The sequence below is a fragment of the Staurois parvus genome, unplaced genomic scaffold (assembly GCF_062004578.1).
Source record: "Staurois parvus isolate SC_StPar_1 unplaced genomic scaffold, SC_StPar_1.0 ptg000212l, whole genome shotgun sequence".
Lineage (NCBI taxonomy): Eukaryota > Metazoa > Chordata > Amphibia > Anura > Ranidae > Staurois > Staurois parvus.
The window spans coordinates 881453-908507 of record NW_028318008.1 but is presented as its reverse complement, the minus strand read 5'-3'; the positions used below and the strand labels follow the sequence as shown (position 1 = coordinate 908507).

Genomic DNA, 27055 nt, shown 5'->3' with positions numbered 1-27055 from the left:
ACAGGCACCTACACTGCCTACACAGGGCTCCCAACCCTCACAATGGGGACCTCTAGTGGCTACACAGGCACCTACACTGCCTACACAGGGCTCCCAACCCTCACAATGGGGACCTCTAGTGGCTACACAGGCACCTACACTGCCTACACAGGGCTCCCAACCCTCACAATGGGGACATCTAGTGGTCAACCTGGAGAACTACACCAGGCTCCTCTATGACCTCTGCCCCACATTATCACCTGGTGAGCCTGCCACTAAGACACTTCCTGTCCTGGGGTGACAACACTCACTGTACTGTATCTATGGAAGAGCAGAGTTGTCACCCTGGGATAAGACTACAGAACCCCTCCCCCCTCATCTCTACACCACGGGGGAGGGGTTCTGTATTCATCAGGGGAACAATGGAACTAATCAGCTCCCCCTGGCAGGATAAGGATTTATCCTCTGGTATTGAAGAGATCAGCGTTCTATGGCAGGGGTTTACTATCCTTCAGATTTTAGGGGGGCCAAACCTTGGTGGCATTGGAAGGAATTATGCCCCATCCTTGGTGTCAGTGGGAGGAATTCTGCCCCATTGTTGGTGTCATTGGGAGGAATAGTGCCCCATCATTGTGTCAGAGGATTAAATTGAGCCCCAAGGGCCAGATAAAAGCAAGCAAAGGGCCGCAGTTTGGAGACCTCTGTTCTATAGAACACGTTCTAGAGTTATATTCTCTGTTCTAGAGAATATGATTGGTGGGGGGGGGGGGTCTATGTGGTCAATTCACCCAACATTCACCCAGAAACACTATACTGACAGTGACAAAAGTCTCTTTATAGGGGTCACACATCTCCCTCAGGGGCCCCTAACCCCCCCCCCCCGCTTCCCCAGGCCCCGACCAGCCACCATCCAGACACAGTAACAGGGTCTCTATGTACCCTGTGTGTTATATACATTCCTCCCCCCCAGGGGCCCCTATCCCCCCAAGGGCCCCACCATCCACTGACATGATCTCTATGTACCGTGTTATATACATTCCTCCCCCCCAGGGGCCCCTATAGCTTCCCCAGGGGCCCCACCATCCACTGACATGATCTCTATGTACCGTGTTATATACATTCCTCCCCCCCAGGGGCCCCTATCCCTTCCCCAGGGGCCCACCATCCACTGACACGATCTCTATGTACCGTGTTATATACATTCCTCCCCCCCAGGGGCCCCTATCCCTTCCCCAGGGGCCCACCATCCACTGACACGATCTCTATGTACCCTGTGTTATATACATTCCTCCCCCCCCAGGGGCCCCTATCCCTTCCCCAGGGGCCCACCATCCACTGACACGATGACAGGGTCTCTATGTACCCTGTGTTATATACATTCCTCCCCCCCCAGGGGCCCCTATCCCTTCCCCAGGGGCCCACCATCCACTGACACGATGACAGGGTCTCTATGTACCCTGTGTGTTATATACATTCCTCCCCCCCCAGGGGCCCCTATCCCTTCCCCAGGGGCCCACCATCCACTGACACGATGACAGGGTCTCTATGTACCCTGTGTGTTATATACATTCCTCCCCCCCAGGGGCCCCTATCCCTTCCCCAGGGGCCCACCATCCACTGACACGATGACAGGGTCTCTATGTACCCTGTGTTATATACATTCCTCCCCCCCAGGGGCCCCTATCCCTTCCCCAGGGGCCCACCATCCACTGACACGATGACAGGGTCTCTTTGTACCCTGTGCTCCCCCCCAGGAGCCCCTATCCCTTCCCCAGGGGCCCACCATCCACTGACACGATGACACGATCTCTATGTACACAGTGTGTTATATACATCACAGCCCCTACCTCTGTAAGGGAAGGGGGGTCACATAGACACCTGAGGGGCCCCTCTACCCCCTCAGGGCCCCATCCGGCCATCATGGCGGAGGAGGACAAAATGGCGGCGGAGGACAATGAGCGCCTGTCAAGCAGCCCGCCGAGGCCCCTCCCCCGGGATCACGTGGTGCGGCCGGGCTGCCAGGCCGGGGAGGCGGCGGGCGGGGATTGGCTGGCTGGTGATCAGGTGACGCGGAAGGAAGGGGAGGGGGAGGGCAGACGGTATCCAGGGAGGGAGGCCGGATAGCAACCAGAACCGGGGAGAGCCGGACTGACCCACCGACACCGACCGGAAGAAGGTACCTACCCCCCCACACTGTCCTCCCACCCCAGAAAGGGGGGCACAGGGGGAGGAGTCGAGGGGGGAGGGGCGGCCGGGTGTCAATGGGGTGAAATAGTCTGCAGACCTGGCTGCCCCTCCCCCACATGGGAGAGATAGTCTGCAGGGAGATTAGACCTTATTAGGGGTAATAGTCTGCAGGGAGATTAGACCTTATTAGGGGTAATAGTCTGCAGGGAGATTAGACCTTATTAGGGGTAATAGTCTGCAGGGAGATTAGACTTTATTAGGGGTAATAGTCTGCAGGGAGATTAGACCTTATTAGGGGTAATACTCTGCAGGGAGATTAGACTTTATTGGGGGTAATACTCTGCGGGAAGATCAGATCTTATTGGGGGTAATACTCTGCAGAGATCAGACCTTATTGGGGGTAATACTCTGCAGAGATCAGACCTTATTGGGGGTAATACTCTGCAGAGATCAGATCTTATTGGGGGTAATACTCTGCAGAGATCAGACCTTATTAGGGGTAATACTCTGCAGAGATCAGACCTTATTGGGGGTAATACTCTGCGGGAAGATCAGATCTTATTGGGGGTAATACTCTGCAGAGATCAGATTTTAGGAGTAATACTCTACGGGGAGATATTGGGGGGATTATAGAGGGATCCGGGAATATTGGGGGATTATATAGGGATTCGGGATTATTGGGGGGATTATAGAGGGATCTGGGAATATTGGGGGGATTATAGAGGGATTCGGGAATATTGGGGGGATTATAGAAGGATCCAGTAATATTGGGGGGATTATAGAAGGATCCGGAAATATTGGGGGGATTATAGAAGGATCCGGAAATATTGGGGAATTATAGAGGGATTCGGGAATATTGGGGGATTATAGAGGGATTCGGGAATATTGGGGGGATTGAGGGATTCGGGAATATTGGGGGATTGAGGGATTCGGGAATATTGGGGGGGATTGAGGGATTTGGGAATATTGGGGGGATTATAGAGGGATTTGGGAATATTGGGGGGATTATAGAGGGATTTGGGAATATTGGGGGGATTATAGAGGGATTTGGGAATATTGGGGGATTATAGAGGGATTTGGGAATATTGGGGGGGATTATAGAGGGATTCGGGAATATTGGGGGGTCATAGAGGGATTCGGGAATATTGGGGGGTCATAGAGGGATTCGGGAATATTGGGGGATTAAAGAGGGATTCGGGAATATTGGGGGATTATAGAGGGATTTGGGAATATTGGGATTATAGAGGAATCCGGGAATATTGGGGGATTATAGAGGGATTCGGGATTATTGGGGGGATTATAGAGGGATCTGGGAATATTGGGAGATTATAGAGGGATTTGGGAATATTGGGATTATAGAGGGATTTGGGAATATTGGGATTATAGAGGGATTTGGGAATATTGGGATTATAGAGGAATCCGGGAATATTGGGGGATTATAGAGGGATTTGGGAATATTGGGGGATTATAGAGGGATTTGGGAATATTGGGGGATTATAGAGGGATTTGGGAATATTGGGGGATTATAGAGGGATTTGGGAATATTGGGGGATTATAGAGGGATTTGGGAATATTGGGGGATTATAGAGGGATTCGGGAATATTGGGGGGATTATTTAGGGATTCGAGAATATTGGGGGGATTATAGAGGCATCCGGGAATATTGGGAGATTATAGAGGGATTTGGGAATATTGGGGGGGGATTATAGAGGGATTTGGGAATATTGGGGGGGATTATAGAGGCATCCGGGAATATTGGGAGATTATAGAGGGATTCGGGAATATTGGGGGATTATTGAGGGATTCGGGAATATTGGGGGGATTATTGAGGGATTCGAGAATATTGGGGGGGATTATAGATGCATCCGGGAATATTGGGAGATTATAGAGGGATCCGGGAATATTGGGGGGATTATAGAGGGATTCGGGAATATTGGGGGGATTATAGAGGGATTCGGGAATATTGAGGGGATTATAGAGGGATTCGGGAATATTGAGGGGATTATACGAGGATTTGGGAATATTGGGGGGATTTTACAGGGATTTGGGAATATTGGGGGATTATAGAGGGATTTGGGAATATTGGGGGATTATAGAGGGATTTGGGAATATTGGGGGATTATAGAGGGATTCGGGAATATTGGGGGATTATTTAGGGATTCGAGAATATTGGGGGGATTATAGAGGGATTTGGGAATATTGGGGGGGGATTATAGAGGGATTTGGGAATATTGGGGGGGATTATAGAGGGATCCGGGAATATTGGGAGATTATAGAGGGATTTGGGAATATTGGGGGGATTATAGAGGGATTTGGGAATATTGGGGGGGATTATAGAGGCATCCGGGAATATTGGGAGATTATAGAGGGATTCGGGAATATTGGGGGATTATTGAGGGATTCGGGAATATTGGGGGGATTATTGAGGGATTCGAGAATATTGGGGGGGATTATAGATGCATCCGGGAATATTGGGAGATTATAGAGGGATCCGGGAATATTGGGGGATTATAGAGGGATTCGGGAATATTGGGGGGATTATAGAGGGATTCGGGAATATTGAGGGGATTATACAGGGATTTGGGAATATTGGGGGATTATACAGGGATTTGGGAATATTGGGGGATTATAGAGGGATTCGGGAATATTGGGGATTATAGAGGAATTCGGGAATATTGGGGGATTATAGAGGGATTCGGGAATATTGGGGGATTATAGAGGGATTCGGGAATATTGGGGCGGATTATAGAGGGATTTGGGAACATTGGGGGGATTATAGAGGGATTTGGGAATATTGGGGGATTTTAGAGGGATCCGGGATTATTGGGGGGATTATAGAGGGATCTGGGAATATTGGGAGATTATATAGGGATTTGGGAATATTGGGATTATATAGGGATTTGGGAATATTGGGATTATAGAGGGATTTGGGAATATTGGGATTATAGAGGGATTTGGGAATATTGGGATTATAGAGGGATTTGGGAATATTGGGATTATAGAGGGATTTGGGAATATTGGGATTATAGAGGGATTTGGGAATATTGGGATTATAGAGGGATTTGGGAATATTGGGATTATAGAGGGATTTGGGAATATTGGGGGGATTATAGAGGGATTTGGGAATATTGGGAGATTATAGAGGGATTTGGGAATATTGGGAGATTATAGAGGGATTTGGGAATATTGGGATTATAGAGGGATTTGGGAATATTGGGATTATAGAGGGATTTGGGAATATTGGGATTATAGAGGAATCCGGGAATATTGGGGGATTATAGAGGGATTTGGGAATATTGGGGGATTATAGAGGGATTCGGGAATATTGGGGGGATTATTTAGGGATTCGAGAATATTGGGGGGATTATAGAGGCATCCGGGAATATTGGGAGATTATAGAGGGATTTGGGAATATTGGGGGGGATTATAGAGGGATTTGGGAATATTGGGGGGGATTATAGAGGCATCCGGGAATATTGGGAGATTATAGAGGGATTCGGGAATATTGGGGGATTATTGAGGGATTCGAGAATATTGGGGGGGATTATAGATGCATCCGGGAATATTGGGAGATTATAGAGGGATCCGGGAATATTGGGGGGATTATAGAGGGATTCGGGAATATTGGGGGGATTATAGAGGGATTCGGGAATATTGAGGGGATTATACAGGGATTTGGGAATATTGGGGGATTATAGAGGGATTCGGGAATATTGGGGATTATAGAGGAATTCGGGAATATTGGGGGATTATAGAGGGATTCGGGAATATTGGGGGGGATTATAGAGGGATTTGGGAACGTTGGGGGGATTATAGAGGGATTTGGGAATATTGGGGGATTTTAGAGGGATCCGGGATTATTGGGGGGATTATAGAGGGATCTGGGAATATTGGGAGATTATATAGGGATTTGGGAATATTGGGATTATAGAGGGATTTGGGAATATTGGGATTATAGAGGGATTTGGGAATATTGGGATTATAGAGGGGTTTGGGAATATTGGGATTATAGAGGGGTTTGGGAATATTGGGAGATTATAGAGGGATTTGGGAATATTGGGAGATTATAGAGGGATTTGGGAATATTGGGGGGATTATAGAGGGATTCGGGAATATTGGGGGATTATAGAGGGATCTGGGAATATTGGGGGGATTATAGAGGGATTCGGGAATATTTGGGGATTAAAGAGGGATTCGGGAATATTGAGGGATTCGGGAATATTTGGGGATTAAAGAGGGATTCGGGAATTATTGAGGGGTTCGGGAATATTTGGGGGGATTATAGAGGGATTCGGGAATATTGGGGGATTAAAGGGGGATTCGGGAATGTTGGGGGATTAAAGAGGGATTCGGTAATATTGGGGGATTATAGAGGGATTCGGTAATATTGGGGGATTATAGAGGGATTTGGGAATATTGGGGGATTATAGAGGGATTCGGGAATATTGGGGGATTATAGAGGGATTCAGGAATATTGGGGGATTATAGAGGGATTCGGGAATATTGGGGGGATTATAGAGGGATCCGGGAATATTGGGGGGATTATAGAGGGGTTCGGGAATATTCCGGGGGGATTATAGAGGGATTCGGGAATATTGGGGGGGATTATAGAGGGATTTGGGAACATTAGGGGGATTATAGAGGGATTCGGGAATATTGGGGGATTATAGTGGGATCTGGGAATATTGGGGGATTATAGAGGGATTCGGGAATATTGGGGGATTATAGAGGGATCCGGGAATATTGGGGGGATTATAGAGGGATTCGGGAATATTGGGATTATAGAGGGATTCGGGAATATTCCAGGGGGATTATAGAGGGATTCGGGAATATTGGGGGGGATTATAGAGGGATTCGGGAATATTGGGGGATTATAGTGGGATCTGGGAATATTGGGAGATCATATAGGGATTCGGGAATATTGGGTGGATTATAGAGGGATTTGGAAACTTTGGGGGATTATAGAGGGATCCGGGAATATTGGGGGGTTTATAGGGGGATTATAGATGGATTCGGGAACTTTGGGGGAGTATAGATTGGTCCGAGAACTTTGGGGGATTATAGGAGCGATTGGGAAGGTCCATTCTATGTATGATGGGGGTAGTGCACAGGCTCATGGTGGTCTTAGTATACGACACGTTCACTCTGATGTTCTTCTCCCGATATTCCCCCCGGGTCATTCACCGTTAGTCTTTGTCGGTTTCAGATATTGGTGGCAGACCCTAGTGATTGGATGAGAGGACTTCACATATAACTGACCTGAGGGTAAGTAGTGGATATTGTTGTCTGTAGCCCAGGCCCCGTTGGAGGTTTGGAGTTCCTCTGGATAATACTGCATGTATTCCTGCAGGGAGGCCGCCATTGGATCATGACAGGGGAGCACTGACCGGCCCAGTGAGTGACGCCATGGACAGGATGGCTGAGGGACTTCCAGACAGGATCGGCTATTTTCCTGTGGATGTTTTTGAGCCAAGCGGGCTGCAGAGTATATTGAAGAAAGTTCCTGTTTCATCGATCTTCCCCAATGCATCCCGCCGAGGACGCAAGGCAAACGCACCGCGTAAGAGAACTCACCCGGTCTCCATAGGGCTGAACGCATCTCAGGGACAAGATTATGGTGGAGAACCTACCTCCCTTCAGTCTGGAGTGGTGGACCTGGCTGGTGTCAGCCCCGTTCTTCTTCCAGATGGCCCAGTAAGTTTCTGACGTTCCGTAGAGTGGTTGGTTCCTTCCACGATGGATTGGCGGGTTGTGCGATTGTGAGATCTTACGGTAGAGGTGTCCTTCTCCAGCCAATGATGAAAGGGTGACATTCATACATGAGTATGGTTAGGACAGAAGTGGTCTGGGACCAATAAGAGGGCCACTAGGACTAATAGTCATGTATGGTCCAGAAAAAAATTCCTTTAGGCTGGGGGACAAATATGCTAAATGATTATTGGTGCCCCTTCGTGACCTGCACTTTATTTATATGACTTGTACTGGGGCCCCTCACAAACAGCACCTTATTCCAGGGGGTTGTATTGGGCCCCTTCGTGCCCAGCACCTTATTTATAGGGCTTGTATTGGGGCCCCTCGCAAACAGCACCTTATTTCAGAGTGAGTATAGACTGGAAGTTAGTCGTTTTGCTGTGTTCTTCTGGGAAGGCACCATTGGATGCTGGAACATTTGTGGTGGGATTGAGATTAATGAGGAAAATAGATGGCATTTCCAAGACCTCCTGCAGATGTTTGGTTGTGATGAGTACAGAACTTTGTGTGGGCTCTTCCATTGGGTTGAGGTCAGAGTTTTGTGCAGGTTCCTCCACTGGGTTGAGGCCAGAGATTTTGTGCGGGTTTTTCCATTGGGTTGAGGTCAGAGCTTTGTGCAGGTTCCTCCATTGGGTTGAGGTCAGAGTTTTGTGCGGGTTCTTCCATTGGGCTGAGGTCAGATTTTTGTGCAGGTTCTTCCATTGGGCTGAGGTCAGAGCTTTGTGCAGGTTCTTCTGTTGGTGGAGTTCAGGGCTTGGTGCAGGTTCTTCCATTAGGTTGTGGTCACAGCTTTGTGCTGGTTCTTCTATTGGGTTGCGGTCAGAGCTTTCTGCAGGTTCTTCCACTGGTTTGCGGTCAGGGCTTTGTGCGGGTTCATCTATTGGTGGCGGTCAGGGCTTTGTGCGGGTTCTTCCATCGGGTTGAGATTAGAGTTTTGTGCGGGTTCTTCCATTGGGTTGAGGTCAGAGTTTTGTGCGGGTTCTTCCATTGGGTTGAGGTCAGAGTTTTGTGCGGGTTCTTCCATTGGGTTGAGGTCAGAGTTTTGTGCGGGTTCTTCCATTGGCTTGAGGTCAGAGCTTTGTGTAGGTTCTTCCATTGGGTTGCGGTCACAGTTTTGTCTGGGTTCTTCCATTGGGCTGAGGGCAGAGCTTCGTGCTGGTTCTTCTATTGGGTTGCGGTCATTGCTTTCTGCAGGTTCTTCCACTGGGTTGCGGTCAGAGCTTTGTGCAGGTTCATCTATTGGTGGAGGTCAGGGCTTGGTGCAGGTTCTTCCATTGGGTTGAGGTCAGAGTTTTGTGTGGGTTCTTCCATTGGGTTGTGGTCAGAGCTTTGTGCAGATTCTTCCATTGGAGTGAGGTCAGAGCTTTGTGCAGGTTCTTCCACTAGGCTAAGGTCAGAGCTTTGTGCAGGTTCTTCCACTAGGCTAAGGTCAGAGCTTTGTGCAGGTTCTTCCACTAGGCTAAGGTCAGAGCTTTGTGCAGGTTCTTCCATTGGTTTGAGGTCAGAGCTTGTACAGGTTCTTTCATCGGATTGAGGTCAGAACTTTCTGCGGGCTCTTCCATTGGATTGAGGTCAGAGTTTTGTGTGGGTTCTTCCATTGAAGTGAAGTCAGAGGTTTGTGCAGGTTCTTCCACTAGGCTAAGGTCAGAGCTTTGTGCAGGTTCTTCCATTGGCTTGAGGTCAGAGAATTGTGCAGGTTCTTACATTGGGTTGAGGTCGGAGAATTGTTCAGGTTCTTCCATTGGGTTGAGTTCAGAACTTTGTGCAGGTTTGTGCAGGTTCCTCCATTGGAGTGAGGTCAGAACTTTGCGCAGGTTCTTCCATTGGATTGTGATCAGAGCTCTGTGTAGGTTCTTCTGTTGGTGGAGGTCAGGGCTTGGTGCAGGTTCCTCCATTGGGTTGTGGTCAGAGCTTTATGCAGGTTCTTTCATTGGGTTGAGGTCAGAGCTTTGTTTACGTTCTTCCATTGGGTTGAGGTCAGAGTTTTGTCTGTGTTCTTCCTTTGGCCTGGGGTCAAAGCTTTGTGCAGGTTGTTCCATTGTGTTTGCAGTCAGAGCTTTTTGCAGGTTCTTTAATTCGGTTGAGGTCAGAACTTTGTGCAGATTCTTCTATTGGAGTGAGATCCGAGCTTTGTGTAGGTTCTTCCACTGGGTTGTGGTCAGAGCTTTGTGCAGGTTCTTCTATTAGTGGAAGTCAGGGCTTGGTGCAAATTCTTCCATTGGGTTGAGTTCGGAACTTTGTGCAGGTTCTTCCATTGGGTTGAGGTCAGAGTTTTGTCTGGGTTTTTCCATTGGGCTGGGGTCAAAGCTTTGTGCTGGTTGTTCCATTGGGTTGTGGTCAGAGCTTTATGCAGGTTCTTCCATTGGGTTGTGATCAGAGTTTTGTTTGGGTTCTTCCATTGGGCTGTGGTCAGAGCTTTGTGCAGGATCTCGCGTCACTTTCCTGACCAACCACAGGGCAAAGAAATGATCTGAGAGGCAAGTTAGTGGTGAAGCCACCAGGGTTACTTATGCTGCATTCCTGTAGACAGTAAACCTCCATTTCCGAGTCAGACAACTCTTCTGGAATTCTTAGGACGTTCACATGTTTTTTTCTGCTCAGAGAATTTAGATTTATTCTTTAATTGCAAACGCAGCAAGGAACATCACAGCTGAGAAGTCCGAGAAATGCCAGAGGACATGAATGCAGCATCAGAGCAGAAAGGACACTTCCTTCTAGATGTAGGAAAGCCCCATACTGTATTCAGACTAGCTGATTTTCTGTTTTTATTTCTCTTATTTGAAGGCCAATAAAAAAACCAGAAGAACAAGTGAGCGTTCCCAACTACGCAAGGCCGGAGTGAAACCCAAATCCAGAACTGCCAAGGATAGGAAGGAGATGTCAGAGAAGATTCTGAACCTCACCATGGAGATCATTTCTGTCTTGGCTGGAGAGGTGAGGGATTCTGGGAGGGGCACATGACCAGGAATTGGCAGGGTCAGGGGTAGCTTGTGTACCCAATGCTTTTATATGAGTCCCATAGTGGAAATGTATCTTCTCTTGATCCTACACTGGACTGCATGGCTCTTGAAGTCTATAGAAATTTGCTCAGTGGTCCCATCTTCTGATTCCGCCTCCATCTAGAGTAACAGTCTAGCACTTTCACTGAACAGAGCTGGAGGCTGTATAGCGGCATATTGGTTGCAAAGGCGAGCGCTCATTGGTCAGTGCTGACCAATTAGATTCTTTCCTGTGTTTTGGGCACTGTCCCGGAAGAAAGGAACCTCAAAAGGAGTTTGTTTACATGGCCTGTGCTGACCTGTGAGCCTTCGCCCTTCCTCCCGTTATGTTGTTACGCGGCCTTTGGCGCTGTGTACTGATAAAGTGCTGGACCACCATAGTGGCTGGAAAGGTCACCAAAGATGGGGGGTCATAAAAGGTCCATGGGGACTGGAGAGTTGGGGAGGGGGTTGTGAGGTCATCTTTCAATTTATGGCAAATAGCCAGCAATCCTGTAAAGCCCAGGCTGCAGGGTGTGTGAAGGGCTTCCCAACAAAGTTCATCCCTTTATGTTTGAATGACGGGAGGTTTGGTGGGGAGTGAAAAGATAGAATTGAGATCCGGGGGGGTGCTGGTATTCTCACCAAAATGATCGATGTGGGTGTGCAATCAGATACAACTCCTATATCTACAAGGGTGGGGAGGAGCATTGTTATGTACCTTTCTCTGTGCTCCTCCGTAGTGCTCTGTGCTCCTCCGTAGTGCTCTGTGCTCCTCCGTAGTGCTCTGTGCTCCTCCGTAGTGCTCTGTGCTCCTCCGTAGTGCTCTGTGCTCCTCCGTAGTGCTCTGTGCTTTTCTTTAGTGCTCTGCTCTCCTCCATAGTGCTCCGTGTTTCTCCATAGTGCTCCGTGTTTCTCCATAGTGCTCTGTCTGTGCTCCTCCGTAGTGCTCTGCGCTCCTCCATAGTGCTCCGTGTTTCTCCATAGTGCTCTGTCTTTCTCCATAGTGCTCTGTCTGTGCTCCTCCACAGTGCTCTGCGCTCCTCCATAGTGCTCTGCGCTCCTCCATAGTGCTCTGCGCTCCTCCATAGTGCACTGTGCTCCTCCATAGTGCACTGTGCTCCACCATAGTGCTCCATAGTGCTCCTGCATGGTGCTCCTCCATAGTTCTCTCTGCTCCTCCATTGTGCTCCATAGTGCTCCTGCATGGTGCTCCTCCATTGTGCTCCATGGTGCTCCTCCATAGTGCTCCGTGCTCCTCCATGGTGCTTCTCCATAGTGCTCCGTGCTCCTCCATGGTGCTTCTCCATAGTGCTCCGTGCTCCTCCATGGTGCTTCTCCATAGTGCTCCGTGCTCCTCCATGGTGCTTCTCCATAGTGCTCCGTGCTCCTCCATGGTGCTTGCTGGGTGTATTTAAAATAGACATTCCTATGTATGATAGTAAGTAGTTCTGACCTTGAGGTGTAAGACTCCCCCACACTGTTGGATTTTTTTACCTGGATTGGGCGGATGATAGATCTGTCTGTATGTGGAGATCTTATTATCACGTCTTCTTGTCTAGGAATGTACAGTCATGACAAAGTCTGGCGAGCCTGTTGTCCCCAGGAACTATCTGCCAGCCGCTGGCGGTCCCGTGTCGGCATCCGTAGCACAGACTCTGAAACAGGAGAGGCAAAGCGACCAGAAAATCCTGGATCTCACCTTCCGAATCATCCAGCTGCTGACCGGAGAAGTGAGGTTCTGGGAAATGGGTTGTATCTTTGGATGGTTAGGGATGTGCCGGGGTGGTGATCGTGTCATTGTGATTGTCATCTTAGGGCCCCGGAGGCAGTGAGGATGCCACTAGTTCCCATATTGGGAAAGGGAAGAACAAAGGTGCGCATAAGAGTGTGATAGTGGAGAGGAGCCAACCTTCCACCTCTCAGGGTAAGAGTCGCTCGTCTGTTCAGTCTTCACCAAGTGGTACAATGTGTAGAAGTTACATGAAAATCTCTTTGTGTTCTTCTTTTGCCTCAGGTGCAAGACTAGCTGAAGAAGCCGTTTCCGGGGAAGCCAACATCTATAGGGGTGCAGATCACACTAATAAGGATGAGGTGGCCGGTCACGAAGGAGAAATGATCACCGAATCGGGAACCTACGTCCAGACGGTCAATACGCCCTTTGAGGTTCAGAACATCAAAGACGAGTCAGGTGGGGAGGACAATATGGGTGACTCGGCTCTTGTAGATTTCACGGCTATCCGTATCAAGGAAGAATCTGCGTCTTGTGAAGACGGGAACGCCATGGACAACACACAGTTCTTGTCTATAAAGATCAAAGAGGAGTCTGTGTCAGAAGACGAAGGAAATGTCAGCTTTCCTGAAAACTATACAGCCCCGAAATACAAGAAACGCTGCTACACGTCTAAATATCGTGCCGAAGATGCCGATTCTGGTGGAGACGACACTGATTCTAACATGTACACACCAGCCGACTATGAGCAGTACCCGGCTACTCACACCGAACCCCCTCCAATGCTCTTCCCCAACAGTGGTGGCCCTGTGGACTTCTTGGGGTTTGATGACAGCAGTAACTTGGATACAGATGTAAACGCCCTAATAAAACACGCACATACGAAATTCTCATTCGCCCCAATCGAGGGAGGATCAGGTTCTGAGGAAGATGAGCCGGTTCCAGAACCTGAAATCCAGCCTCCACCCAAAGACGAAGGACCCCAAAAATCGACTTCTAATACAGAGGAGCCCAATTCAGGCGATGAAGGAACGAGCGAAGAGGCAGCCGTCACCTCCACCAAGAAAGACCGTACGCTGAAGACATACACGTGCTCCGAATGTCAGGAATGCTTCGTCAGGCGCTCAGACTTTGCCAATCACCGGAGAGATCACAGGAGGGAGAGACTGACCTGCCCGGAGTGCGGGAAAGTGTTTGCCAACAAGCCGACCCTTCTCAACCACCTGACCGGTCACACGGGAGAGAAACCGTATTCGTGTCCCATATGTGGCAAATGTTTCACTAGAAATAGCAATCTCATCGTCCATCAGGCCACCCACATAGAGCGGAGCCCCTTCACTGCCCTCAATGTCACAGATATGCTGGTCAAGCAGATCTTGTGAGATGAATCAACGTTGGATCTGCACGTCATCATGTGGAAGAAGCCATTTCTAACATACAGACAGCTATTAATATTTGACCTTGTTTACCGGAGTCCCCACCCCCTTTGTGACCTTGTGGACAGTAGCATGTGCGTCTTGTCTGTCAGTCCCCGCCCCTTTCCCGAATTTATGCAATATTCTCACCGTGGCATCAGGGAGACTAACCATCTATCTTGTTGTTTCCGTTGTTTCCTCCGACAGTCGGAGGGTGTTTTCCTTCGTGTTATGTGGCCAAAGTCTTCGAAATCGAGTATTTTGTCTTTCCAGGAAGGGTTTTTTTTTGCCAATGGCGGAGGCCCACTAGCCCAGAGACGATACGAGGGACGTCATCCTGCCTGGAAACCGGCCGTCTTTGTTTCTTCTCATTTGTATCGTATATCTCGGGACTATTGCAAAAGATTCACAATACTGTTTGAGGATCGTTATTTTTTTATTTCCGAATATAAAGCAGACGTTCGCTGGGGCCGAGGAGCATTCAACGAGGACGGAAGTTGAAGATTTTTTTTTTTTTCCTGCAATTTCATCTTATAATTTTTTTCATATTGAAAATAACAAAAATGTCTTAATTAAAGGCTGTTAATTAACCACCTGACAATATCTGGATGCGTGTTTACGCTTGCTATGTGACCATAATTCCTGACCATCCCCTCCCCCATCTTTGTTGTCCCTTGTTGAGAGACGACGCGTCTTTTACACCCGAAGATCTATTTCACGGCAAGCCGTTTCATGTTCTGATTTTATTTCCGCGTTCACCTGTAACCTTCCTTATCTTCTCCCCGTTTTGTCCTGCCATATTTTATTTTTAGTATTGGGCTGAAATGAATAAATAAATATATATACTGCCTTGCTAGCAGCCGTGCATGATACCAGCGGCCTGTGTCTGCCTTTTTTTGTGTCGGGGGAGGGGGGGGGGGGTCACTGCCGGTCTCTTGTCCCATCTGTATGGATTGGGTGTTTGTGTGAGTATGGGGGCCGCCATTGCTGAGCTCTATTGCCAGTGCTGGTTCCCTGGCTGGTGCTTGGGGCTTTCTGATACTTTGACTTTAATGCTGTCGTTAAACCATACTTGTTCGTGGTCTCTGACTAAAGCCCTGGTGCCCAACCTCTAGTCCAGGGGACACATATGGCTCTTTGGTGTTTGAAATGTGGCCCTTGGGTCAGTGATGGAAACTTTGATTTGTAAATATACCTTCAATGGCAGTAGTCCCTTGCAGTTTAATATAACATGTCCATAAACTTTGACTGTCTCCTACATAATAAATTAATTTGCCAGCCGGTCCTGTAGAACAGTCTCTGACCATTTCCTTTAGTAGGTATTCATCTATGACGGTCTTCTGTAGAACAATCTCTGACCATTTCCTCTAGCAAGTCTTCATCTATGACGGCCTTCTGTAGAACGGTCTCTGACCATTTCCTCTAGCAAGTCTTCATCTATGACGGCCTTCTGTAGAACAATTTCTGACCATTTCCTCTAGTAAGTCTTCATCTATGACAGCCTTCTGTAGAACGGTCTCTGACCATTTCCTCTAGTAAGTCTTCATCTATGACAGCCTTCTGTAGAACGGTCTCTGACCATTTCCTCTAGTAAGTCTTCATCTATGACTGCCTTCTGTAGAACGGTCTCTGACCATTTCCTCTAGAGCAGGGGTTTCAGACTGGTGGCCCTCCAGCTGTTGCAAATCTACCATCATGCTTCTGCCTTTGGGAGTCATGCTTGTAACTGTCAATCTTGCAATGCCCTATGGGACATGTAGTTTGGCAACAGCTGGAGGGCCGCCAGCTTGACACCCATGTCTAGCGAGTCTTCAGTCTATGACGGTCTTCTGTAGAACGGTCTCTGACCATTTCCTCTAGTAAGTCTTCATCTATGACAGTCTTCTGTAGAACATTATCTGACCAATTACTGTAGTAAGTCTTCATCTATGACAGACTTCTTCTGTAGAAAGCTCTGACCATTTCCTCTAGTAAGCCTAGAGTCTGTGACTGTCTTCTGTAGAACTGTCTCTGACCTTTTCCTCTAGTAAGCCTTTAGTCTATGATGGTCTTCTGTAGAACGGTCTCTGACCATTTCCTCTAGTAGGTCTTCTGTCTGACAGTCTTCTGTAGAACTGTCTCTGACCATTTCCACTATTATGTCTTCGTCTATGATGGTCTTCTGTACCGTCTCTGACCATTTCCTCTAGTATGTCTTCGTCTATGATGGACATCTGTAGAACCATCTCAGACCATTTCCTCTAGTAAGTCTTCGTCTATGATGGTCTTCTGTAGAACCATCTCAGACCATTTCCTCTAGTATGTCTTCGTCTATGATGGACATCTGTAGAACCGTCTCTGACCATTTCCTCTAGTATGTCTTCGTCTATGATGGACATCTGTAGAACCGTCTCTGACCATTTCCTCTAGTATGTCTTCGTCTATGATGGACATCTGTAGAACCATCTCTGACCATTTCCTCTAGTATATCTTCGTCTATGACGGTTTTCTGTAGAACGTTATATGACCATTTCCTTTAGTAAGCCTTCAGTCTATGATGGTCTTCTGTAGAACAGTCTCTAACCATTTCCTCTAGTATATCTTCGTCTATGGTGGTCTTCTGTAGAACAGTCTCTAACCATTTCCTCTAGTAAGTCTTAGTCTATGATGGTCTTCTGTAGACTTCTTTCTTGAAGCCCATTAAGCACTCTTTAGCTCTAACACAGGTGTTCTAAATCCAGATGATAATGGGGAGTTTTGGTTTTCATGCAAAACCAGTTTCAGTTGGTCTTTAAGAGAGCTGTCCATAGCTTGTCAAATGTCAGCAAATTGATCTAGGCATGAATCGGTGAATAGCAGTGCATATTGTCTCAGCAATGTTTATGATGGGAGAGCCATCCAGAGTCGCACTGTGTGCCAGAACAGCATCTTCACTTCTTAGCAGAGAAAGTCCCAGCGCCCCTACCTGCAATTCCCTGTTCTGTTATACAGTTTAGATGTTTGCAGTTGGCTATTCTGGGAGTGCCATCCTCTTGGTTGAACCTGAGAACATTTAAAATCTACCTGCTCCATTGAACTGCCCAGTTCCGATTCCCTGCCCATTGTATTGTACACAGAAATGTGCATACCTTACCAATGCAGAATTGCCAGGCATGGAGTAAGATGCCCCCAATACATGTGTTGGTTTTGTAGATCAGGAAAGAGTTGCAGTAGTGGGGGTTGCCCGGGATTTACACTGAAAGGTAGAAGGACAGGTTCCTCTTGTGGACCCCAGAGTACTGCATGCATGCAGATATCTTTCGTAAGAAGAGGTTCTCTGGCCTTTGTATAGACATGCCCCAGCCCATATCACTCTTATAATTTGCTGTCTTACCGACCAATGTCTACAAATGTCTCCAAGCAGAATTTCTTCACTCCAAGATGCTGATATGGTCCGGTATGTTAAAGAGAACTCTGCTTTTCAGTGTCTATTAGAGATTAATGTGGACTAGATCACTCTCCTCATTCCTGCTTCTCCACTAATCGGTTGGTCTACGTTGTATCCAGCTTAGCCCATCCACCCCTCTACCTTCCAGTTCACATTAGTAAAACCGTGTTTAATTGTTCATTAATGAGCACAGGGTTAGAAGGCTTCTTGGGCAACTGTAGTTGGGGTTAGGGTGTTAATCAGTCAGTATAACCCCTCCTACTCCCATCATGCTTCATTTTTTTTTTTGCTAAGGTCCTAGCAGTATGAACATTTCTTCTCTAAGAAAAATTAATCTATTTCACTTGATATTTATTCCTTTTAACAAGATCCTTGTTTCACTGCAAGCCAAGAGAGTCTCTATTATAGTCTTCCAGGGTAGCTGCTTCTTGGTGTTGCCTTGTAAGTCGTACCTGGCCTAGCCATGGTGAAGACATAGGGCCTACCTGTGATGTTCAGTCACTGGCCTCTGCTTGTGGCACTCTCCAGGCACCTAGTGCTGCTTGTGGCACTCTCCAGGCACCTAGTGTACTGGTAGCTCTAGATCACTTTACCCCTCCAGGGTTGTGCCTACCTAAGCAGTGAAGTCTGGAATGTGAGCTCTGGGTGCTGCATTGACATTCTCGAGTAATTTATTGCTGCAGGGTGCTCTCCAGACCTCGGCTACAGTAGCTGCTGGGACTTTCTTCCTTTTTTGTTTGGGAGGCTGGTGTGTGTACTGTGTCCCCTTTTTCATCCCCTGCGGGGGTTAACACTTGAGGGACCCAGCACTGTGACACTCTTTCATTGCATTGGGTTCCTCTGGTATATGTTCTACTTGATCTCCTGCTGATTCCTCTTATCAGGTTTACATAGTGCAGAATCTTTGACATATGTATGTCCTGAACACCTTAGCTGTAGGGGACTTGAATGCTGATGAAAGCTTGTCTCCCAAACAAAATTCTGGAGTTACTTTTTTTATTTGTCCCTTCCCTACAAGGTCATCTGATCTGGATTCAGTTGGAAGATGCCTGCCAAAGCAGTGGCATTCGTCAGCAATCGGGGGGGTAAAGTCTCATGGCTGGTGAAACTGACAAGATTCTGTCTTGGGCAGCACATCATATTCCAGACTCGGGAACAATCTCTTCACCCATGTTTCAAGACCTTTGTGGAAGATGGGGAATGCCAGACGTAGACCTCCTGGCTTCCCAATTCAACAAAATCACTAAGTTTGGCTCTAAGGTCCAGAGATCTAGTCATGGCAGCGGATGCTCTGGTGTCTCCATGGGGTCAGTTCAGCCTGGTCTAGATATTCCTTCTGCTGAAGCTCCTTCCTTAGGGTTGGGTTCTGATGATATGCATCGCACCAAACTGGCCCAGAAGGATGTTGTATTTGGACCCCATCTGGCTTCTGGCAGACTGTCCATGGGTAGTTCCAGATCACCCAGATATTTTGTCCCAAAGATCAGCTTTCTACCCTCCTTCATGGTCAATGACTTTATTGGCATGGCTGTTGAAGCATATGTCCTGAAGGACAGGGGTGTATCTGATTCCGTTATTCCTATACTCCTAAAAGCTTGGAAATGGCTTGCAAGGTCTACCATCAAACATGGCATACTTCACATGGTTTAGTCCCAAAAAGTACTCCCATGAGATGCATCCTGACCTTCCTTCAATCTGATCTGGATCAAAAGTTGTCCTGTGCTATCATAGGCTATATCTTGGCTCTAGTGATTCTCTTTGAAAAACTGCTTGCCTCTCATTCCCTGGTATGGGCTTTTATATAGGGGCTTGCTCATGCTCCAACCTGTATGTCCATCTGTGACCCCTTAGGAACACAACATGGTCCTATCAGCTCTTCAGCCACCCTTTGAGCCTATCAGTGACATTTCTGTGTCCACTTTCACCTGAAAAGTGGTCTTCTTTGCTGCCAGAACCTCTGCGAAGCAAGTTTCTGCGTTGGCTGTCCTCTCTTGTGGGGAACCCATTCTTGTCCTGCACAGAGACAAGGTTGTCTTGAGGTTTAAGGCCCCGTTTCTACCTTTTCACCTTAAGCAGGACATTGAATTTGCATCTCTTTGTTCTTCTCCAGTAGATCCGAAGAAGGATGTGGTACAAGCTGTCCATGTTTATCTCTCACAGACTGACTCCCTCTGTGTCACTCTTGAGGTTCCATATAAGGGACAGTCTGCCTCTCCTTCCAGCATCTCTAGGTGGGTTACTATTCAAGCCTATTCCTGTAAAGGTACATTCTGCTCAATCAGTGCCTCTTGGGCATTTGTAAGGCTACCACCTAATCTTCACGTTCTCCGTGTTTTACCAGATGGATGTTTAGGACTCTTTCCTTGGGTTGTGGGTTTCTTGATATTTTCTTTGCTATTACCCACCCTTCAATTTGACTGCTATGGGACATCCCAAAATCCTTCAGACTCTGTATTCCTTTATGAACGATTATGGAAACTGGATTACTCACTTTATGTAAAACCCTTTTTCTTGGAGCTCCTTAGGGACACGGGTCCCACTGTCCATCTTATGCTCACTCCTACTGCGGAAGCAGTATTGGGGGTCAGGGATTAGCTTTTGATTGCTAGTCCTGTAGGTGGCAGTATAACCTGATCATCTCAGAATCCTTCGGACTGTGTCCCTTAAAAGAGAAGTATGGGATTTAATTTTTTTCCCAAATTATACTTACCTGGGTAGATGCTGCATCTTTCCTCCGCCGGGTCAGAGGGTGACAACTCAGCGATCTCATGCCCACTGTTTATGTTCTCACCGTTGTCTGCTCTGTCCCATCCCTCACTCCAGGGGCTGAGCTGTGGAGGGAGCAGCTGACTCAGGCTCTCAGCAGATCCAGATGCAGCTCCAGACTCTGGGGTGGATCCTGGACGAGCTGAGTGATGTCAGCTGACAACGGCCTTCAACTGAAAATGGGTCATAGGAGTGCAGAACGAACTGTATGCGTGTGAGCCACAGAAGTACAGCCAAAAGAGCTTTGCCTGTACGTCTTCTTTAATGAACGCCAGGAAAAGGATACAAAATCCTGGTTCTCCTCCCACTCTACAGCTGCTTACAATCAGAAACAAGTCGTGTTCTATGTATGGAAATTTATTTTTGGGACAATCCAGCCCCAAGAGCTAATAGGTTATTGAAGTACACAGTGCAAAATGAGGAGGTCAATTTTGTACAAATATGAAATGTAAAAACATAAATATTTCAGTGTTTGTTCAGCCATTTTCCATTTTGTAGCCAACTGTTGCCATCCCCAGCCAGTTCCCTGAAACGTTGCCGTAAGGGACTCTCATAGCTCACTCCGGCATCAATGTAGGAATGTAGAAGCCAGTAAAACCCCAATGAATGTGAAGTATTGCCCTGTATAAATCGCATGGAAGGCCTTGGCTGGATTATGATGGATGGATATGGGTAATGTATGGAGGATACAGGTCTGGTGACTTACTAAGTAAAAGAAATGGATGGGGTAGGGGCCTACAATGAAAGAGTTGGCTTGGGGGGAAATTGAGACTTTGAGGGGGTCTAACACACATTTATATAAATATATATCTCAACGGTAAAGATTGGCAGCCTTTTACCCCCCAGAAGCGGGGCGTGGCTCAGGTGTATAGAAGACAGATCATGACTGTAAGGCTAAGAGCTCCTGGTAGAAACAATCATGGAGCTCAATGATTGGTATGAAGAACATCCACCATGTTTGGGGGAGAATGCCTCTTCCTTCAGGTCTTAAAATCTAAGGAGTGGAAATAAATCCAGACAGCTTTTATTAGATGGCTTATGTTGAGGGATAAATAAAACTGAGGTGTCACCATAGCCATGTGGAGATGGGGTGGCTGATGACTTCGTACATGTTAAGCACTAAAGAAGGTGCGGTCCGAAACATGTTGGATGTTTGTAAAACTTTATACTAATCATCCACCTACATGACTGTTCCAACTAGACGCCCCAGAGATGGGGGTATGGAGCACATTGGTCCAGTGCTGCCTTATATCCACCAGATTTTACCACAAGTTTAGGAAAAGTTTCTTTACAGTATGGGGGAGCCGCGGAGGCATTTAATACTCCATGAGGTAGTAATTGCAAAATCAATAACAGCAAAGCACTGATCGATTTCTTACAGCTAAAATATCTATACACAATTATTACAGAACAGCAGGATCTGATACAGGAAATTGATTTGCCATTGTGGGGTTAGGAAAGAATCCCCCCCCCCCCCCATGATGAAACAGCGGCCCTATTGGAGGGGTTGCCTTGCGTCCTGTGGACGAAGATTGCTGCAGTCGGTGAGAAGCCAAACTGTGTGGCTGGTCTTTGGACTGAACAGATGTTTTTACAGGGGCTGGTTTGAGCCTGACCACTACATGATTGGTCAGGTGGTTGGGCATATGATTCTAGAGGGACTAGTGGGATCCTGTCCGCTGTATGACTATTCTGGTGGTTGGGCAGATGTTTCTAGAGGGACTGGTCTAGCATTTGGGCAATGATTCTAGAGGGACTGGTAGGGTCCTGTCCACTGCAGGACCGGCCTGGTGGTTGGGCAGATGATCCTAAAGGGGCTGGTTAGGTCCTGTCCGATGTATGACTGGTCTGTTGGTTGGGAATATGTTTCCAGAGGGGATAGTCTAGCGTTTGGGCAATGATTCTAGAGGGGCTGGTTGGGTCCTGTACGCTGTAGTTGGGCTTTCCTTTGGTTGGGAAGCTCTTCTAGCAGTCGGAGGGAAAGGTGAGTTCTGCGGTGTGTGATAAGATTGGAGCTGTTGGAAAAACATTTCCCGCACTCTGGACAGGAGAAAGGCTTCTCTCCAGTGTGAACACGTCGGTGTCGAAGTAGATGGGGGTTGCTGGTAAAAAACTTGCCGCAGTCCAAGCACATGAATGGTCGCTCTCCTGAGTGTGTGCGTTGATGTTTGAGAAGGTTGGAGTCCTGGTTAAATCTCCTGCCACACTCGGCACACTCGAATGGTTTCTCTCCGGTGTGAATTCGGAGGTGGCGAACCAGGTGTGGGTTCCGGGCAAAGCGTTTCCCACACTGGTGGCAGGCGAAGGGTTTTTCTCCTGTGTGAGTCCTCTGGTGCATTAGAAGGTTGGAGCTGCTGGAAAAGAATTTGCCGCATTCCGTACACTTAAAGGGTCTCTCACCAGTGTGGGTCCGCTTGTGGCGGACTAGGTGGGGACCGCATGAAAAACACTTTCCACATTCTAAACATACAAAGGACTTCTCCCCCAAGGCCGGAGCACCAGGGGCACTTGTAGAGTTATTATAGGATAACGATCTTCCATCCATCTGTGATGGCTCCATGTCCCAGGAGGCCATCTGACTCATGGAGTCTCCTTCACACGTATTCAGAGCCGGCATGTAGATATTATCTGATAAGTTCCCATCACTAAATGCGGAGCCAGGATGGTCTTTAAAGTTCTGAGACATATAGTCTGATTGTCTGTTATCTGTGGGGCTGTAAAAGTCACCGAGATTTGCTTCCTCGAATAAGCCCGTTTCCTCTTTAACATCCCCAGATGTATAAAGTCTCTGATTTATGGACATATACACATCAGAGTCGAGGTCCTCCTCTCCTGAGTAGGGTTCCTCTTTAACAATGGTAGTCGTGTACTCGTCAGGATCTAGTGGTATAGAGACATCAGTGCTGGGAAGTTCTTCTTCGTTACTTGGGTGGGGTGGCCCCTTAACATAATTGCAAGTGAAAGGTGTAGGGACTGTTGTGTAAAGCCCAGCAGTGGTAAGATTGTCCTGTACAGGTGCGTAGGGCTCCTCTTTACGAAGTGCCGATGTGCACACAGTTGGGGTATAAATGTCCATGTTGAGAAGACTTTCTGAACGTGAATGAAGTTCTTCAGTGAAGGAATATTGGGATGTGTGTGGAGAATTCTCCCTTTCCACCAGATTCTGTCTTTCCTCCACCACATTCTTCACAGATGTTCTCTGCATCTCCTCTTCCAGCACATTTGTATGTTTGTTTTCTCCATGACTAATACCAGTGTTGCTGCTGTATATGGAGAGACGGGTATGGAACTCTTCAGGTGACAAATATTTGGTTGGAGGTCCATCTGCATGATAAAAGGACACGGTGAGAACACAGACGGTGTATTCCTCATGCCATGTCTTATAACAGCAACACAATAAAGATTGTAACCTCTTACCTGGAGCCAGGAGGCTGTGGTGGTCCTCCATCATGACGTCCTTGTAGAGATCCTTGTGTCCTTCTAAATACTCCCACTCCTCCATGGAGAAATAGACAGTGACATCCTGACACCTTATAGGAACCTGACACACACAATGATACAGTCACCATCCAGACACATCCCTTGTCTGTTACTGGAGAATGTCCCAGAATTCCCGGCACCGCTCACCTCTCCTGTCAGCAGCTCGATGATCCGGTTGGCCAGTTCCAGGATCTTCTGCTTCTTGTTCCTTTCAGGCGTCACACAGCGAGGTGGAGGAACGGTGATGGAGCTCTGCCATAATCAGAGACAAAATATAAAAACAATCATTTCATCATTCCTCAAACTCCAATTTCAGAACCCTGAAACCTAAAAACACCTTCAAGCTATCTATGCAGGTCAGCCATTTCTAGGTGGGTTGAAGTGGAGTCAAACCTGTACAAGGTGATGTGGCTCCAATTTGTTTCCTTACACCTTTTATTTACCCATTTTACAATAGTAGGAGTTTTGTACTCAATGTAAATTCTTTTTTTTTTAGAGTTCCTCAAGACACAAGATCAGTAGATTAAGAAACATCCTAAGACAGCCCATACATACTATATTGCCCCAAGTATTGGGCGGCCGGCCTTTCCCCACACATGACCTTTAATAGCCCCCCAGTCTTAGTCCGTAGGGTTCAATATTGAGTTGGCCCCGCCCTTTCCACACACATGACCTTTAATGGCCCCCCAGTCTTAGCCCGTAGGGTTCAATATTGAGTTGGCCCCGCCCTTTCCACACACATGACCTTTAATGGCCCCCCAGTCTTAGCCCGTAGGGTTCAATATTGAGTTGGCCCCGCCCTTTCCACACACATGACCTTTAATGGCCCCCCAGTCTTAGTCCGTAGGGTTCAATATTGAGTTGGCCCCGCCCTTTGCAGCTATAACAGCTTCAACTCTTCTGGGAAGGCCGTCCACAAGGTTTAGGAGGGTGTCTATGGGAAGGTTGGACCATTCTTCCAGAAGCACATTTGTCAGGTCAGGCACTGATGTCGGGGGAGGGGGCCTGGCTCGCAGTCTCCGCTCTAATTCATCCCAAAGGTGTTCTATGGGGTTGAGGTCAGGACTCTGTGCAGGACAGTCAAGTTCCTCCACCCCAAACTGGCTCCTCCATGTCTTTATGGACCTTGCTTTGTGCCCTGGTGTGCAGTCATGTTGGAACAGGAAGGGGCCATCCCCAAACTCCTCCCACAAAGTTGGGAGCAGGAAATTGTCCAAAATGTCGCCTTAAGAGTTCCCTTCACTGGAACTAGGGGGCCAAGCCCAACCCCTGAGAAACGATCCACACCATAATCCCCCCTCCACCACACTTTACACTTGGCACCATGCAGTCAGGCAAGTACCGTTCTCCTGCCAACCGACAAACCCAGAAACATCCATGGGATTGCCAGACAGAGAAGCGTGATTGGTCCCTCCAGAGAACACGCCTCCACCGCTCTAGAGTCCAGTGGCGGCGTGCTTTACACCACGTCATCCGACACTTTGCATTGCACTTGGTGATGGAAGGCTTGGATGCAGCTGCTCGGCCATGGAAACCCATTCCATGAAGCTCTCTACGCACTGTTGTTGGGCTCATCTGAAGGCCACACCAAGTTTGGAGGTCTTTAGCTATTGACTCTGCAGACAGTTGGCGACTTCTGCGCACTGTGCGCTTCAGCATGCGCTGACCCCGCCCTGTCATGTGACGTGGCCTACCACTTGGTGGCTGAGTGGCTGTTGTTCCCAGTTGCTTCCACTTTGTTATAATCCCACTAACAGTTGAGCGTGGAATATTTAGTAGCCAGGAAATGTCACGGATGGACTTATTGCCCAGGTGGCCACCTATCACGGGACCACGCTTGGGGTCACGGAGCTCCTGAGAGCGACCCATTCTTTCACCAATGTTTGTAGAAGCAGTCTGCATGCCTAGGGGCTTGATTGTATACACCTGTGTCCATGGAGGGGATTGGAACACCTGAATCACATGATATGGAGGGGATTGGAACACCTGAATCACATGATATGGAGGGGATTGGAACACCTTAATCACATGATTGGAAGGGGATTGGAACACCTGAATCACATGATATGGAGGGGATTGGAACACCTAAAGCACATGATTGGGAGAGGATTGGAACACCTGAATCACATGATATGGAGGGGATTGGAACACCTGAATCACATGATTGGGAGAGGATTGGAACACCTGAATCACATGATTGGGAGAGGATTGGAACACCTGAATCACATGATTGGGAGAGGATTGGAACACCTGAATTACATGATATGGAAAGGGGGGGGGATCACTTTTGGCAATATAGTGTATTTGTCCGTTCATTATTGATGTGGATGGAGCAATCCTCTCCGCTTGTCGTATACTGAGAGTGGGGAGGCTTCCCTGCCGTCAGATTACAATGATCAGAGCTGCCGGCTATAACCTGCAGTTGATAGAGAGGACATTTTCCAGCAGGATGATGTACAGAGGCCAGGGAATCTCCTGGACAGAAGGAGGCAGTGGCTGACCTGTTGGAACCACGACTAGACCATCCCCAACCAAAAGCCACAGCAGGAGGAACCTCCAATGAAAAGTCATATTTTTTTGGAGTCTTTTCTAGGAACATGGACTAAGCCATTCAGAAATGAAAAGCTGTCCCAGAATCCTCCTCACCTCTCCGGTCAGGTCTGTGTGATGTCGTGTGACCTCCCAGAATCCTCCTCACCTCTCCGGTCAGGTCTGTGTGATGTCGTGTGACCTCCCAGAATCCTCCTCACCTCTCCGGTCAGGTCTGTGTGATGTCGTGTGACCTCCCAGAATCCTCCTCACCTCTCCGGTCAGGTCTGTGTGATGTCGTGTGACCTCCCAGAATCCCCCTCACCTCTCCGATCAGGTCTGTGTGATGTCGTGTGACCTCCCAGAATCCCCCTCACCTCTCCGGTCAGGTCTGTGTGATGTCGTGTGACCTCCCAGAATCCCCCTCACCTCTCCGGTCAGGTCTGTGTTTTATTAATAGAGATAAGAGTGATGTCATGTGACCTCCCAGAATCCTCCTCACCTCTCCGGTCAGGTCTGTGTTTTATTAATAGAGATAAGAGTGATGTCATGTGACCTCCCAGAATCCCCCTCACCTCTCCGGTCAGGTCTGTGTTTTATTAATAGAGATAAGAGTGATGTCATGTGACCTCCCAGAATCCTCCTCACCTCTCCGGTTAGCAGGTAGACGATCTCTAGGGTCAGGTTCAGTATCCTCTTGGCTATGTTGGTGCCGTCCATGCCGGGTGAATTGGTCAGTTGTGGATGTTGGGATGTAGAACTGACCATTGGTGACCTTAAAAGAGAAAACAACATGAAGACGGCCAATACTAATTATTACATATCCTGTACAG

At 47.9% G+C, this 27055-nt stretch overlaps 2 protein-coding genes across 3 annotated transcripts in view; one reads left to right on the top strand and one right to left on the bottom strand.

Moving 5' to 3' along the window:
- Nucleotides 1-2023: 2023 nt before the first annotated feature.
- LOC149461026 (uncharacterized) lies at nucleotides 2024-14913 on the top strand. Of its 2 annotated transcripts, XM_089678925.1 has the most exons (7): nucleotides 2024-2155; nucleotides 7372-7430; nucleotides 7516-7859; nucleotides 10701-10850; nucleotides 12457-12627; nucleotides 12713-12821; nucleotides 12912-14913. In XM_089678925.1, the coding sequence occupies exons 3-7, from the start codon at nucleotides 7572-7574 to the stop codon at nucleotides 14006-14008; spliced, it is 1815 nt and encodes a 604-aa protein (XP_089535051.1). In that variant the 5' UTR covers nucleotides 2024-2155; nucleotides 7372-7430; nucleotides 7516-7571; the 3' UTR covers nucleotides 14009-14913. The 2 variants fall into 2 exon arrangements, with proteins under 2 accessions (XP_089535051.1, XP_089535052.1); XM_089678926.1 differs by lacking the exons at nucleotides 2024-2155; nucleotides 7372-7430 and having other exon boundaries at nucleotides 7552-7725.
- A 5641-nt stretch (nucleotides 14914-20554) lies between these two features.
- LOC149461025 (uncharacterized) overlaps nucleotides 20555-27055 on the bottom strand; it is a 28678-nt gene continuing 22177 nt past the window's right edge. Inside the window, exons 10-13 of the mRNA XM_089678933.1 lie at nucleotides 26871-26997; nucleotides 23841-23945; nucleotides 23631-23754; nucleotides 20555-23537 (exon numbers count right to left, since the gene is read on the bottom strand). Of these exons, the coding sequence (XP_089535059.1) occupies nucleotides 22117-23537; nucleotides 23631-23754; nucleotides 23841-23945; nucleotides 26871-26997 (1777 nt within the window). The 3' untranslated portion in view covers nucleotides 20555-22116. The remainder of the gene's footprint in view (nucleotides 23538-23630; nucleotides 23755-23840; nucleotides 23946-26870; nucleotides 26998-27055) is intronic.

Excerpts from the sequence above, each read along its gene's own strand:
- LOC149461026 (XM_089678925.1), top strand. The coding sequence starts at position 7,572 with ATGGACAGGATGGCTGAGGGACTTCCAGACAGGATCGGCTATTTTCCT. Across the intron at positions 12,628-12,712 it reads TCCAGCTGCTGACCGGAGAA|GGCCCCGGAGGCAGTGAGGA; the intron begins GTGAGGTTCTGG and ends TTGTCATCTTAG. Across the intron at positions 12,822-12,911 it reads CCAACCTTCCACCTCTCAGG|GTGCAAGACTAGCTGAAGAA; the intron begins GTAAGAGTCGCT and ends CTTTTGCCTCAG.